The sequence below is a fragment of the Perissodus microlepis genome, chromosome 4 (genome assembly GCF_051167445.1).
Source record: "Perissodus microlepis isolate ML-2025 ecotype Zambia chromosome 4, ASM5116744v1, whole genome shotgun sequence".
In the NCBI taxonomy this organism is placed as follows: domain Eukaryota; kingdom Metazoa; phylum Chordata; class Actinopteri; order Cichliformes; family Cichlidae; genus Perissodus; species Perissodus microlepis.
Window position 1 is genome coordinate 21,385,410 of NC_140464.1, and position 16,489 is coordinate 21,401,898.

Below are 16,489 nucleotides of genomic sequence, written 5' to 3' on the forward strand. Positions count from 1 at the left end.
GAGGGAGGGGACAAGGAAGCGAAGCGAGGCTCCACAAAGCGATGCAGGCGGCTACGACAGGCTGTGCATATTTCATGGCTGCCACTTATCATAAGAGCCTTTTCCTGATGGAGGAGCGTAGGTCTGATGACTTCAAGGAAATAACATGCAGAACACGGCCTACATATACACAGCCCTGCTGAGCCACTCAGCCGCTTCTCACCGCCTCTAAAGCTGCTCGCAATCCACTGTAGTCAAGCAGCTGCTGCTCCTGCACATTTACTTTTAATAACTGTATCGTGCACCATTTATTTCTCTTAGTCCATTTCAGTGTCAACAAGTGTGGAGACCGGCTAGATGCAGAGTTTGTGAACCATGTCTGACCTGTGCTAGAGTGTGATGGGAAAACAAATACAGCACCAGGAATGCTTCTGGGTGTTCATAAACCCAGTGAAGCTTCAAAATCCAAGAATGAAGAGTAAAATCAGGCTAGTTAGGCTTAACGGTTAATGAGAATGGTAAAAAAGATGCCCGATGTCCTGTGAGAAACATCAATGAATCATCTACATCAGTTCTAGTTTTTGCTGGATCGAGCATGGAACATGTGACCGGTGTTCCATGGTAACAACAGCTGCTTTTTAGTGTTAAACAAACCTGATGAGGCTTTCACCCGACCTCAGATATGCATAAAATACTGTATATGTATGGGCTCAAAATGTGGTCATAAATATTTTGTACTTGTAAATCAGGATTTGTATGTGTAAAAAGAATTTGTGTGTGTGTAAAAAAGATTTGTGTGTGTAAAAAAGATTTGTGTGTGGACATAGCCAAAGAAAACCCTGTTCAAAACCCAAAACCCAGTTAAAAAAAAAGCGCCCCTCCGACAGCCAAACCCATCTGTTCTCTGATTGGATTGTTACATTTGTGATTGACATGACATTGACCAATCAGATGAAAGGAAGAAAAATAGGGTCAAAATTTGTACTTGTAACTTGCAAGTCCACACACAAATCTTTTTTATGCACACACAAATTCTTTTTACACATACAAATCCTGATTTACAAGTACAAAATATTTATGACCACATTTTGAGCCCATACATATGAGAGTATCAAAAGAAAGGTATTTTTCATTGTCAGTAATACATCTACTTTTGAAGCAGTCTCCAAAAAAAGGCAAATGCCTTCCAAATTACCCGGGAACACAGCGTCACATCTGTATGTAGCAATTTACAACATACAGGTATAAACGTCTACAGCTTCAGCAGTTAACCTGATTTATTTTGCACACGTACAGTTCCACATTTATACGCTGATGTTAAAGTACTTTGGCTCAGGCAGCAGCCATCGGCTCTGTGACTCTTGTTGACATTTTATCACAGAATGTCCTTAATTTTTTTAAATCAGTGTTTCCTCTACATAAACACATTTGTAAAGTTGTTTTCCCCAAAATGATAAATAGTTTGACATTTATGGAAATACTCAGACTTGTTTCCCTGCTGAGTTAGATAAGAAGAGTGATTCCACTCTAGCGTCTATCCTTATGAAGCTGGAGTGTAGCTTAAATAATCAAAACAGCGTTTTCTCCGAGTCTAATTCTTCTACCAGCACTACTGATGCTTCTTAATTAACAGGTTACACGTACACGGGGTCTTTTGAGGCCATGTTCTCTGTGAGGTGCAATACATTTTTGGTATAAAGATAGAGGCCATGCAGGGCTATAAGCATGAATAAATCTAATAAAACGAATTTTTAACTTACTATACAGGACAACAGTAACCTCTCACTGAATCGTGTCGGACTGATGAATAAGAGGACCGTGACTCACTGAACATTCTTTTATTTATTTATTTTAAAGAATGAAAGCAAAATATATTTTATTAATTGTGAGTTGTTGTTTTTCTTTTATATAAGACTTGTAAAAAATTTAACAAGGACATTAGACAAGTGCACATAAACATTTAAAAAAAAATAAAAGACTATAATTAACACATATGCAAAGACTGATTATAAGTTTGTTTGAATTGTTAAAACAAATGTTAAAGTTCGACAAAGACAAACCTTTGCTAGGAACTTGTTGCACCATAATTTTGCTTGGATGTGTTATGAGCTGATTCAAGCAGCAGAATTAGACTCAAAACTGAATAAACTAAAATTGGAAAATGCTGCATGATAAAGTAAGTTTAAACACTTTCTATCCATATTCTTGAATCACAGGTTTACTTTACAAAATGTCATGCATCTTTACAGCCCTTTCTTTATAGTGTAAATTTATAGTCACCAACCACTTCTTCAGGTCTTTGGTAACTTGGTCAACTACCTGTTAACACAAATGTTTAAACAGCCAATCACAAGGCAGCAACGCAGTGTATTTAGCTATGTAGACATGGACAGAACTGGCTGATCTGCTGAGATTTTCCCACAAAAACATCTCGAGGGTTTACAGAGAATGGTCCAACGAAGCGTCAGTTGTCTGAGTGAAAATGTCTTGTTGATGTCAGCAGGCTCATAGCAAGGCAACAGTAATTCAAATAACCACTTGTTACAGCCAAGGTATGCAGAAGAGCATCTCTCAGCACACATTTCCTCTAACTGAGGAGAGTGAGGTTTCAACAAAACTGGACAATAGAAAATTGGAAAAATGTTGTCTGATGTGGTGAATTTCAACTTCAACTACAACATTTGGATGTTAGGATTAAAAGGTTGAAAACATGGATCCATCCTGCCTTGTATCAACGGTTCAGTCTGCTGCTGCTGCTGCTGCTGCTGGTGTAACGATGTGGGGAATATTATCTGAAAATTATTGAAACACCACAATCTAAGTATTGATGATCATGTCCAAACCTTTATAACCAACATCTGATGGCTGCTTCCAGCAGGATAATGCACCAAACTCACAGAGCCCAAATAATCTGGTTTCTTGAAAATGACGATGAGTTCACTGTACTCAAATAACCTCCACAATCACCAGATCCCAATACAGTACATTTGAGATTCACATCACGGATGTACAGCAGACAAATCTGCAGCAACTGTGTGATGCTGTCGTGCCAATATGGAGCAACATCTCTGAGGAATTTTTCCAGCACCTTGTTGAATCTGTGCCACAGAGAATTAAGGCTGTAAAACAAAAAGGGCTCCAACCCAGGACTAGCAACCTGTACCTAATAAAGTGGCCGTCAGTGTTGTAATCATTTATTGGAGGACAAGAATCATGTTCGCTAATTTCAAGTTTTGATATGGAGCTAGGCGAAAAACTTCAAGCTCTGACATTGAAAACAAATGATACTGTGTAAAGAACATTTCCCTGATTATGCAGTATATTAGGCTACATACATTTTAATGGTCAAGAATAGTGTTTTCCTGTTGCCTTAGCCCACAGCCAGAACAGAAAATATACTTTACCTCACGTCCCTCTGTTAACTTTACACTAACGCTGTAGTACAGCTGTATTTTATGCAAATGTTTTTTATAAAGCAAGTCAGATTCCTGTGTAACAGCAAGTTCCAGCACATAAGCTGTATAAAGTTTGTATGGGAGTGGATGTAATAGCCAGTGTACACAGTAAGCCACAGCAGTGCTGGAGTATATATGATAATTAATTCCAAATGTTGCGGCCCCCAAATTAAAGCCAGTGGCTTTAGCACAAAGCAGTCTGCGCTTATCAGCCCAAAACAGGTCAGCGTTCGATACCGCCTTTCATTCACCCTCCTCTCCTCTTCACCTCCCCTTTCCCGTGCCTCCCACTCTCCCCACAGCCTCAGCTGACATCGGCTCGTCTCCCACTAATCCTCTTGTTACTGAAAAGAGATGGGATGAGAGAGAGGTGCAGGGGAGTCGGGCAAAAGAGAAGAGGAGGAGGAGAGGAAGGGGAGGAAAGGTGTAAGGAGGCAAATACAAAATTCAAGATTCAGCCATGTTCCTCCATTAAAATCAATGCTACCAGAACACAGTCGTGTGAAATAAAATTGTGTGTCTTGCTTAATGTCACTGCATATTCTGCGCTTTCTAGCTATGTATCTATACCAAGAGCCACTGATATTTATCTCCCTCTCTGTCCTTTGCTACATCTCTTTCTCTCCCTCTCTCTCTTTTTTTCTCTTCATATCTCTGTCTCTCTGCCTTGCAGCATTAACTGCAAATGAAGCGTGTTGAGATGGAACACATTATGAGCTGGCAGCTGTGTGTGTGTTCATGTTTGGTAAATAGCTGGAATGCACACAGCGGACCATTTTCAAGGTTTTGGGAACGTACACACGCATGCATCTTTTCATATGTGTTTGTGCTTCCCGTCTGCATAATTCTATTGAAGGATGCTCAGTGCTGTCAACCACTTACATGCACATGACTCCAGATAAGCAACTTACAATAGGAGTTGAAGCATCTCACTTATGGAGCTTCAGAGACAGGACGTTTGGCCTTTTATTAAAGAAAGTTAAATGTGTTTGTAAACTAAATCTAAGAATGAATTTGAATCAGAGGGCCTTACATAGCAAACCCATACACAGGGTGGCAATTTTCCTAGACCACTTAGGGAGAAACGATAAACTATAAAACTGGTGGGTTCAGCAATCAAACATAAGAAACTAATATCACTAAAACAAGAGATAAGAGGACAGCAAGGGAAAAGGGTAAACTACAGAGGAAATAATACACAAAGTTAATAACATGCTGTATTGTTTATGTACTATTTACCCCAGTAAATTCACGTGAGCTAGTCCTAATAAAAAGCTTTATCAAAAAGAACAGTTACCTGATAGCTGAAGGCTCTGCATCCCATTCCCAGTTTTGATCATATGATTCTGTGTGTCGTAGATTTTTAAAACAACAACAACAACAATGGATTTCAAATTCCATTTGATTTTAAATGCAACCAGTGAAGAGAAACTAATATGGGAGAAGTCTCTGCTTCCTAATCTATATTAGGAAGCAGAGACTTCTCCCATATATATATATATATATATATATATATATATATATATATATATATATACATATATGTGTGTATGTCCTTATATATATATATATGAGGACATGCCCCTGCACGGTATGTACCACCGGCAGATAGAGGAGGTGGCTGATATCCAGAAATCCTACCAGTGGCTGGACAAAGCTGGACTGAAAGACAGCACAGAGGCACTAATCATGGCAACACAGGAACAAGCACTGAGCACAAGATCCATAGAGGCTGGGGTCTATCACACCAGGCAAGACCCCAGGTGCAGGCTGTGTAAAGATGCCCCTGAGACAATCCAGCACATAACAGCAGGGTGTAAGATGCTAGCAGGCAAGGCATACATGGAACACCATAACCAAGTGGCCGGCATAGTATACGGGAACATCGGTGCCGAGTATAACCTGGAAGTCCCAGGGTCAAAATGGGAGACGCCCCCAAGGGTGGTGGAGAATGACCAAGCTAAGAGAAGAGCTCGAGAAAATGTGGAGGGTGAAGGTAACAGTGGTCCCAGTGGTAATCGGAGCGCTAGGTGCGGTGACTCCCAAACTAGGCGAGTGGCTCCAGCAGGTCCCAGGAACAACATCGGAGATCTCTGTCCAGAAGAGCGCAGTCCTAGGAACAGCTAAGATACTGCGCAGGACCCTCAAGCTCCCAGGCCTCTGGTAGAGGACCCGAGCTTGAAGGATATATATATATAATATATATATATATATATATATATACTCTAAATGTAGTAACGTCAGTTTTCTATAAATGCAAAAATAGCTGGGTGGGTGGGTTTCAAATTCCGTTTGATTTTAAATGCAACCAGTGAAGAGAAACTAATATGGGAGAAGTCTCAATGATAGAAAAGATACATTAACAAGTTAATATATATTGGGCCGAGTTAAGAGCCCTGTGGAACTCCATGTCTAACCTTTCTGTGAAAGACTCCTCTTTCACATGAGCAAACTGAAATCTCTTGCAGATATATGTCTCAAACTAGCACATCATGTTAGCTTCATCACAGTGATTTGCTCCAGTCTATGATCACTGATGTAAATTGCAGCAGGAGGAGGGGTTTAATAACAAAGAGGTAGCTGGATGGTCAACTCTGGACCATTTTATCCAGTGGACTAAAATACAATTTTATTTGTACTTGAATATAATAAAACTTAAAAACAAGTGGTACCTGTAGATCAAATATGATCAGGATGATCACATACAGTGGAAGTTTTGGTACTACTATAGATTAAATATTTGTTGAAATTAGCTCGTATGTTTTAGAGATATGACCTCATTTAATTCAAGATTAGCAGCTTTCCCATTAACATGAGTGCACATAAAGTGCTCTAGGTACACTGTTCTAGATGTCCTTTGCAAAAACTTTCAATTCATTGTTTTAAGCTGTTTGCTATAACTCTGAATACACCTTTTAGGACTGTAACAGTGCTTGACCTCACAGCAGTATGTATTGAGTGTGGAATGAGGGTTAGATAAAACTTAATCTCGCCATCGGATATTCTACTTGGAGAGCAAAACACACATGCTCTGTATGGGTTTTGTACCCACCAGGAGTGCAGGCCTCTCCTGAAGGAGACACTCCAGTGGGTATAAAAGCCAGGAACGTGAGGTGGACCTCAGCCAGCTGTGGCAGGTGTGTCCCTGTAGCTAGAGGGAGCTTATCTTAGGCCATGAGAAAGCTGGAAGATGAAGGTATGTAACACTTATTTGTAGTTTCCCCTGTGTTAAAGGCCCTCCTGTCCCTCTCTGTACTCCTTCTTCATTCTTCCTCCACCATCTTGTATCAACTTTCACCCTTTATAAATATTGGTTCCACTCTTATTTAATTCAATTCTATTTATATATCACCAAATCACAACAACAGTCTCTCCAGACCCTACAATAATCAGATGACCGCCTTATGAGCAAGAACTTAGTAACAGCGGGAAAGAATAACTCCCTTTTAACAGGAAGGAACCTCTGGCAGAACAAGCTCAGGAAGGGCCAGCCATCTGCTGTGTGGAGGGGAGGACACAAGGCTAAAGACATGCTATAGAATAGTCAGAGATTAATAATAATTAATGATTAAACCCAGTCTTGCATAAACACATATAGAGTGAAGACAGGTGAGTGCAGAAGAAACACTCAGTGCATCATGGGAAGCGTCCAGCAGCCTAGGCCTAAGGGAGGATTCAGGGTCACCTGATCCAGCCCTAACTATAAGCTTTATCAAAAAGAAAAGTTTTAAGTCTAGTCTTAAAAGTAGAGAGGGTGTCGGTCTCCCAAATCCAAACTGGGAGCTGGTTCCACAGAAGAAGGGTCTGAAAACTGAAGACCGATTTTTAAATACTCTAGAAAACCAGCAGTCCTCTCCGCCTAATCCTGTCTCTTTTTCTCTTCCTTTTCACGTTGCCACTGTGTCTTCATTTATTTGTGTTTTTCAGACTTACATGCTGATAGATCCTCACACTGTTGACTTTATGGATGTATTTGATAAATCGCTTGCTGTCTTTTTAATCAAAATATTTATGATTGTGGATTTTTCTGTGGATTGCCTCTTATAAGCTCTTCCCCGCTACCGCTGCTTTCCTGGTGATGTGAATATTTATGTAACTGCTTGGTTTTATTTTTTCTTCTCTCCTTCTTTGCTATTCACTTCATCCCACTGTGACTCTATGGCTTTTTAATATTACGTCTTAAACACTGACTATATTCTGGTCATTTTTTTGCCAACTCCAGATGCATTTAAAAGTACATTCAGCGACCACATCACAAAGGAGTCATCAGATTTCAGTCTACAGGACTGAGATCTGATGACTGTAGAGGCCATTTGAGTTCACTGAACTCAAATGAAATAGAGAAACCTGCTTGAGGTTAACCAGCTTGAGCTGGAAGCAGCCATCAAAAGATGGGTACACTGTGGCCATAAAGGGATGGACATGTCAGTAACAATACTCAGGTCGACTGGAAGGATGGATCCATGCTATCATGTTGCTCACACTAAATTCTGACCCTAATGTAGCAGCAGAAATCAAGAGTTATCAGACCTAGCAACGATTTTCAGTCTTGTATTGTCCAATTTTGGTGAGCTTGTGCCAATTATAGCCTCAATGCCCTGTTCTTAGCTGATGAAAGTGGCACTGGATGTGGTCTTCTGCTGCTGTACCACATCTGCTTCAAGGTTGGATGTGCTGTGTGTTCAGAGATGCTGTTCTGCATACTTTGGTTGTAACAAGTGGCTATTTGAAGTAGCGTCATCCTCCTTTCAGCTCAAAGTGGTCGGGTTTGATTACATATGTGTTAAAGAGCACTTGAACAAACATATTTAATGAAATGGCCAGTGAATATATATTTTCCATATTATTATATAGCATATTATTTGTGAATTAGCTAATCAAAGTTTGCGTTTTAAGTATGTGATAACTTCGAAGAACGGTGAAACATGCTGATGAAGGCATGCAAAGTTTTCACACTTATGTAAATGATCTGGCGATGTGAGACCCAGGGAGTGACAGTAAGTAGGACTCATAATTAGAAAAAATTAAAAGCTGATAAAGAGCAGGTGAAACACAATGTATATCTGCGTTATAGAAACCAGCCTAAGGTGTCTTTGCTTTTGATTAAAGATGGAAATGGCCACACTGGAGATAATTTTAAAGTTTGTGCTGTTCTGGTTCCGTCTTTACTTCTATTTCTTTGGGGAACATACTTGCCAGCGGTGAAGCTTGGTGTTGCCTTTCATAAATCTATACATAAAAAATGAGCCAGGTTGTGTGTTAATGAGCCTCTGCCCCAGAGAAAGCCCCTCCTGCTTTACTACGAGTGCATCCACCCAGGATCCCTCACCTCCTGCAGAAAGTCACAGTTGGTGTACTCGACTCCCTCAAGTTTGTCTCCTTCCTCTCTTTGCTTAGCACCTCTCAGCACTCACTCCTGTCTGCAGCTCTCCTTTACTGTATGCAGTTTCCCAGCATATCCATAAATACACTGAAAATGGCTTGATCTCCTAATATCCTATTTCCTTATGAGCAGCCTGACTCACGTTTGTTCTAACTGATTATTTTCCACATGTTTAAGTCCAGACTCAACTTTTCTTTCTACTTGCACTTGTGTTTTTACTAGCAAAATATTATTACATGAAGATTGGAAAAGCCCTAAAGGAAGGGAAGGGGGGGGGGGTGCTGTGCTTCATCCAAGAACTTTCTGTGCAATGCAAATGGACTGAATACACCACTGTTCTGTTTTGTTCAGTGCTGAAACTCCAAAAAAGAGAGATGTTTCTTATTTTCAAGGCTTAGCAAGTCCAACCAGCTACAACGCCTTTTCTTAGATGAAGGTCAAGAAGGTCTTCTGTATTCTTGTGGGGCAACATTCACATTCTTCTTAACATTTAATAATAAAGTTTAAATACTTTAGATAGTGAAACTTAACTGGAAAGATTAGATGTTCAGGTGAAGTTTTCCTAACATAACACGTGACTGCACACAGGATTTTGTGCCACAGAAGGTGGTTGCATTTCAGGGAAAACTAGCATCAACATTACCACTGTTTTGAGAGGCAGACAGCAAATTTTTTAGGGTTTCCACTTTGATCTGCTTTTTACAAATGTAAAGAAAATACCAGATTTTTGTGGGTTTTGAATGAACAGTCTCTGGATATCAGTTCAAGCACATTTGATGCTGTTTCTTGTGTTCTGTGTTGTTTCTCATTTGTAAGCCAAAAAAGGGAAAAAAAGCAAGTACAGGTTTTGGAAATAAAAATTTTTAAGCTTTAAATGAGAATTGATACAATTCACCTGTGTGCAGTAAAGATGAACTTTCTGCAAACAGCAAACTAACCTGGCTCATGCTACAGGCTCATGCTAGTGGCATAACCAAAATTACTGCTTTTGTGTGCACTGAACTTGCCTTTGAAATAATTGCTTTGAAGACTTTGAGGACCAGGTTTGTGTCCATTCAAAGTCAGTAGCCATCTTCAAAGCACCTTGACAATAAAAGTGCAAAAAGACAGATCCTCTGCTTTCCGTTGGCGATTGAATTGGGTCAAGCTGACAATTACCTGCAAAACTTCGTCATGATATTGCAATCAGCTGTGATAAAGTCGTCATTCTCAGCTGACTGCAGGTTTCCCAACCCTATAAACAGCACATTTGCATACATATGCTTACTCTTGGCCATTGATTGGTGCTCATAACAATTTGCATAGCTGTATGAGAGTGACTGCAGTCAGTTTGAGTTAGCCCACGCATGCGAGCTGTCCAATCACCTTGCAATTGAAAGTAACTATGCAGAGGTTGGCAGTGTTGTACACTATGTAACATCTTATAATCAGTCTCCAACACCAAAGCTTTCAATAGGGAAACACTGATTTTTTTCCTAGTTGCAAGGAGGCTGATGTCCTATTTTTACTGTATTGTGGTTGAGCAATAAGCATAAAGACTTGAAACAGAGGAAGACAGACAGACATGAGAGTGAACAGGATTAATTTGACCTCGGGTACGAAAGGGAAGCGCTTCCTAATCATTTGTTCATTGCACCATCACAGTACAGAAACTGAACAATATTGCAGTTTCTTTAGTTCAAAAGAGCTTGTGCTTTAAGTTGATTGTCCACTATAGGGTGTTTAACAGCAGTGGATTCTCTTTTCCATCCCAATCCATCCCACTCTCCTCCAACAATATTTTTTCTGTCGTTCCTCCCTCTCATCACATCCTCTCCCCTTCATAATCTCTGAACCCCACCTGCAGAGGAACCGTCGGGACACCTGCAACTTTGACAAGGAGTTCACCAAGATGGCTGTGGACTTGACGCCAACAGACAAGCTCGTCATCATGAACCTGGACCAGGACGATTTCCTCGGCTTTTCCTACATCAACCCGGAATACGTGGCCCCCGCTAATTAACACCGATGGACCGATAGAGGAGGTTTCAAAGCAGTAAATGTGTATGTTCAGTAAATGTCTGTAGTTCTTTTAGGCCATACTGGGGTATCTCCAAGATTGCAGCCCAAAACAGGAATCACAGCACCAAACACTGGATACCAAAGACGTTGAAGTATTGAATCAAAAATGTCCGAGGTGTCAACATCTGCTTTTTGTGCAGGGCAGGAACAAGAGAAAATATCAACCGCATTAATCCAACCAGTTTTATTCAGTGTAGAGAAGCACAAGCTTAGCGCTTCACTCGTGTCAGCTCACTCTTTCTTTATTCAACGATAGAATTCCTGATGTGTTTATGGCATTGTATCTGCAACAAGCCTTTCACCGCTCTTAGTATTCTTAAAGTGAAGTATTGCGTTATGTTCCCTTGTGTTATCCCACAAGTTTCACAGCATCATTATGACATCTACAAAGCACCATCGTGCAAATCCAGGCTCATATTTTCCTGGCATTGCTAAATTGGCCGCCATCGATGAGCGCTGATAGTTCCAGGTTTAACTCTGGATCCCTGTCATGCACAGTAAAATGGAACCAAGACCTACGAAGCACACTGGAATGTAGATTTGGTGTTTATGAATGTTTTTACAACATAACTGGCGTGTCACGGTGTTAGCAATGTAAAGTTTTATATATATTCTAATGTTGTTACTCTTGTGTCTTTGTAAAAAATGTATAGGAGTAAAACTTTCTAACTTCTTGAACTGTATGCACATCTGCATTTAGTAATATCAACCGTATCCTCTGCATTCATCCTGACACACCGCGAGCAGTACCGCCAACCACTTCCACTGGGCCATTGTTCCCACTCTCATGAGGCTTAGCGTCTCACACTGAGCGAGCTTCACAGCCTTTTTAGGGTTTTTTTTTTACCCCCTCTTTTTCATTTTCCTCTATTTCCTCCTTTTCACCCTCCATCCACCCCTCTGATGCCTCTCTTATTATTATCAGAATTATTTTGGCTCGAGCCCGTACGTCTGACAGGGCTTCAGTGGGAGCCTGGTGCGATGAGTCGTCGCAGGAGTTGGCAATGCAGCAGTCACCAGTGGGGCATCCACACGTGCGCAGACGGTGAACGATGAGCTGCTTTGACAGCCTCCAAGGGAGTCATTTCACAAACAGCAATAATAAAAAAGCAATGTTGCTTTTTCATATTTTTTTTAATTTTAATTTAAACCACCTGCCTTTAATTCATTTGTGTATGTGTGCATTTCTTGACAGTCATCCATATATTAGAATATATGTACGTGAGTGTGTGTGACAGACAGAATTACATGTATGTATTTTGGGTCACACACACACACTCACAAGCACCCATACCTGTATACACCCACTTAGCCATACAGTCAGATCCTCGACTGAGGGTTGGAATTACTAGGTGAAGCGTAACAAGGCGGACAATGACTAAGAAATGTTTGCACCTGGAGGCACACAAGACATATACTGTAGGTCCGTTGCACAGGCCTAGATTCCCATCCTCCTCCTCCTCCTGCTGCTTTAATCAGCACAAACAGCATCTTCATGAAAGGACACACGCCTGTAGTGTATATCTTCAATAACGTGCACACAGCATCTTCGAGCTTTGGTGAAACTTTACTCTGCCGTCCTTATGTTTTGCTTCTTTGCTGTATAATGTAAAATTTAAAAAAAAAAAACAACAACTGCCCTTTGTGTGTCAGCCATATATTTCTCTGGTCAAGGGTGTAAATATCTCCTAATATTAATCACGCCCAGTCTCAGCATCTGCTGTTGACAACCCCACACCCCAAAGCGCTCGATAGCACTCAGCCAGCTGTCTTATGAATTTGTATGGCACACTACATGCGTGTGACTCAGATATCTTAAGCGCTGCTCAGTTTTAATATAGGTCTGTCTTTAAATCTGATAAGAAATGTTCTCTTCAGCTTCAGCATCGTTTGACTAAACAGCGCCAACATGAAAAAATGACCGTAACACACGCACAAGCTGGTTTAAGAAGCTAGCAGATATGTTTCACATTTTAAAAAAAAAATTACAGGACTATGAGGAATATACTATGCATGCATGTGACGATCTCTTTTTTTCATATCTTGTTCCATATGATATGGACTTATTCTATATTAAGTGTTGGACTGGTGTGTGTGGGTATGTGTCTGATAGTTTCTTTATTAGACAGTAAAAGGGTTTTTACGTCGCTTAATTTATGATATGTCTCATGTCATTGCTGCACATTTACTGAATATTATTGAAAGACTGTGTTTTGCTTTTATTTGTACAGATATAAATATTTTTGAAGTACATAGGGGTAAGAGTCTTCCATTTCCATAGTTGTATTTATACTCAGAAATCAATGTGTTTAGGGGTAAAAATGATGTATGTAAGTTGCAATAGAAAACATGGAGCAAAAACTAGATATAAATATACATCTGTGCTGACTGAAATCCAGCAAGATCTAGATGTTTAGTGCTCTGCCACTCGTATGTGGACTGTGTTGGCCTGAAAGTGTCCTTCCCTCCTGTCTCTCCTCCCGACCTTTCCTTTGATCACGCCTTTCCATCTGTCATTTTATTTTCTGCTCTGACCTTTCTCTCCCCTTCTTCCTCTCTTCCTTTCCCACTCAGCTTCCTCGTTGTCTTTCTCTTTCTTCGTTCCTTTCCTCTTGACCTTTATCCCTTCCTGCAGCTTTTTCCCTTGCTTCTTCCCTCGTCTTCTCGAGGCATTTCAGTTTCATTTGCCTCTCATTATCCCTGATTGGTCCCGTTCTCTTCCCCTTTACCCGGTTTGTAGCCTTTCAAAGGCTACATGACACTAAACATAACAACCGAGGAGCTGCTGCTAAGGTTTAATTAACATTTGATGGCTGCATTTTGACCTTACTTCTGCTTTGATTTAGGCTGGGCTTACATTCTAAACAACAAGTGATTTAACAATAACCTGAAGATAATTTTCAGTGTTTAAATGCAGAAAACTGCAAGAAAAGAGTAAGGATGTGTTTTATGAGATAAGATAGTTCACTGATTTAATAATAATAACAACAATAATAATAATACTAATAATATTAATAATAATAATGTTTTGTGATGTTTGCGGTTGTGAAGTAATAAATTATGTTGCAAAATCACATGTTGGCTTGTTTCCTTGTTTTTGGTCTGTTTTGTTTTGAATGTCTTTCTTTTTTCTAGATCATCTGTTATATTCTCACTGTGAAAATATGATAAAAAAAAAAAAAGTAAGTGGAGCAGTTATAGCATCACAAGCTGTTGCATACAGGTCAAATCACTGGTTAAACTTTGCCATCAATATATCAACAGTTTATCGGCTGTTGTGTAAATGATGAAATTTGATTTCAAAATCTTTTATTTTTTAAGAACTGATAACAACCATTAATTAATCTGAAAAGATGCAAAATGCCACAGGAGTTTAGAAAACCTTTTTATTACCGTAGTAAATCTGTAAGAATGTGCAGAAATTAACGAGGTGTCTCTTCATAATATTTTGTACAGCAAATGCAAAATGTGTCTTTATCATTACGCATACTTTTTAATGGCTTTCAGCAAACATGTATACACAAACACCTCTGAAGGCACCACGTATATGGCCCTTTCTCATAATGTCAATATTAATATAACAGTGATTAATATTTTATTTGAAGGAAAACTGATGAACAAATATGAAGATAAAGGGTAAAAAAAAAAAAAAAAAGCCCAGAAGAAGAACAAGTAGGACATGGATTTAAAATTACATATGAGGATAAACTGAATACTGGACCTTTATAAATGTCTGTGCAACATATACTGTTGTATATATAGAATCAGTGATAGACTTTGTGACCTTATCTCAGTGTAGTTTCCCTCTCAAGCACAACAAAAGGCAAAAAACAGGAACTTAAATATCCAAGTTTTAGTTTGACCTGTGCAGCTCCACAGATTTAGGATTAGCCACAGGACAGAAGTTGCAACTACAGTATGTTCAATACTAGTTCAAGGTCAAGTTTATTTATATAGCACATTTCCAAACAGTCCAAACAAATGTTTTAAAAATAATGTAGATTTCTATTTGAAATTCATGCTCTTAATATATACTGTTATTGTCACGGTTCTGGGTCATTTTGACCCAACATTTTCAGTTTCTTGTATTTTGCTGTTTATTCTGTATTATGGTTTACTTTCTGATTCTTTAGTTGTCCTGTTTTGAATATTATAATCCTCAGTTTCAGTGTTATTCTGGTTAAGAGTTTTGTTCTTAGGTTTAGTTCAGTGTCTGTCATGTTTCTGGTTTTACTTTGAAGGTCCGTGTCTCATGTTAGTGTGTCCAGTGTTACTCTCCCCTACGTTGTCATTATGTTTCATTCGAGTCAGCTGTGTCTCCACTTCTCCTGATCGCCCCGTGTGTGTATTTAAGTCCTCAGCCTCCGTGTGTTTAACGTCACGTTGTCTATGTTACCCACCCCATTTTTGGTCATAGTTTATTGCCACAGTGTGTTGTCATAGTTCAGGTCTTAGTAGTCAGTTTTTCACGGTTGCTTTTAGTTTCCTTAGTTTTCATATTCAGTTCCTGCTACCAGCCAAATAAAGGCTCGTTTTTGGTTCTCAAGTTCCGTCTCCTCGCCTCTGTCTGCTCCTGGGTCCTCAACACAAACCCACACATGGTCTGCCTCCGCAGCCTGCGACAGTTATTCTCTATGTGCCACTGTCTAGATGTACTATGATATACTTTGAGGGTCTTTAGAGTAATTTTAGGCTACTTTTGCACAATGGCGCTGAGTTTGCATGTCTGAATCCGGACTGGGGATTCATGCTTTGCATGGGAGTTTGCATGTTGGCCACATGTCTGTATGGGTCCCCTCGGAGTACTCCAGCTTCCTCCTTCAGTCAAAAGATGTGCGTGGGGTTGTGAATGGTTGTCTGTCTCTATGCATTAATCCTGCAACAGACTGGCCACCTGTGTACCCTCCATGCTGGCTAGTGACAGCTGGGATAGGCTCCGCCCTCCGGATGATGCTGAACTGGATAATAAGAAGAAGGTGAATGGATGGATGGATGGATGGTTAATAGGATGAAGGATTCAGGTTAGAAATTTTATTTGTATTCAATTGCAAGTCATTTGTTCTTTGATCTCTGGGCCCCTATACAGAAGAGGCTCCCATTTAACAAGTGAATACTTTATGCATAATCATGATTGTGACTGCATTTTGTGAATAAACTGAAAGTGAAATAAGCATTTGTTCTATATGGGAGCACACAGAGAGAACTGCAAAAGTAAACTATGTCATGCCAAACATGAACCTTCCCTGAAGACATGTTTTAAAAAATCATTAAAATCACTGTATGCTAAATGCATATAGGCATAAATATGCAAACACACTGGCAGCATGAACAGAAACTAGAGCGACCATAAATAAGTGTAAAGTGCAGCAGAGGCTTTCACACTTTCAAACAAGGGAACATAAAATTAGACTCAATAACTGTTTATTTGTTTGTTTGTTTGTTTCCCTTAGGCTTGCAATGGTGAGAGAGCGGGGTGTTGATTGGAGCCTGCCCCAAGGCACTGACAGAGGAAGCACTGATTTTGGTATATGCATTTTAGCTCTGTGCCTTTCAGAGCATGCTGAAGCGAGGAAGCTACATGCTATTGCTGAATGAAAAAGAAAAAAAGATG

General features: G+C 39.8%; 1 protein-coding gene across 1 annotated transcript in view; it reads left to right on the top strand.

Annotated features, from left to right (window-relative positions):
* Window positions 1-13,952, top strand: part of prkcbb (protein kinase C, beta b) — a 103,219-nt gene extending 89,267 nt beyond the window's left edge. The window contains exon 17 of the mRNA XM_084926435.1: window positions 10,664-13,952. Within this exon, the coding sequence (XP_084782561.1) occupies window positions 10,664-10,819 (156 nt within the window). The 3' untranslated portion in view covers window positions 10,820-13,952. The remainder of the gene's footprint in view (window positions 1-10,663) is intronic.
* Window positions 13,953-16,489: the final 2,537 nt, after the last annotated feature.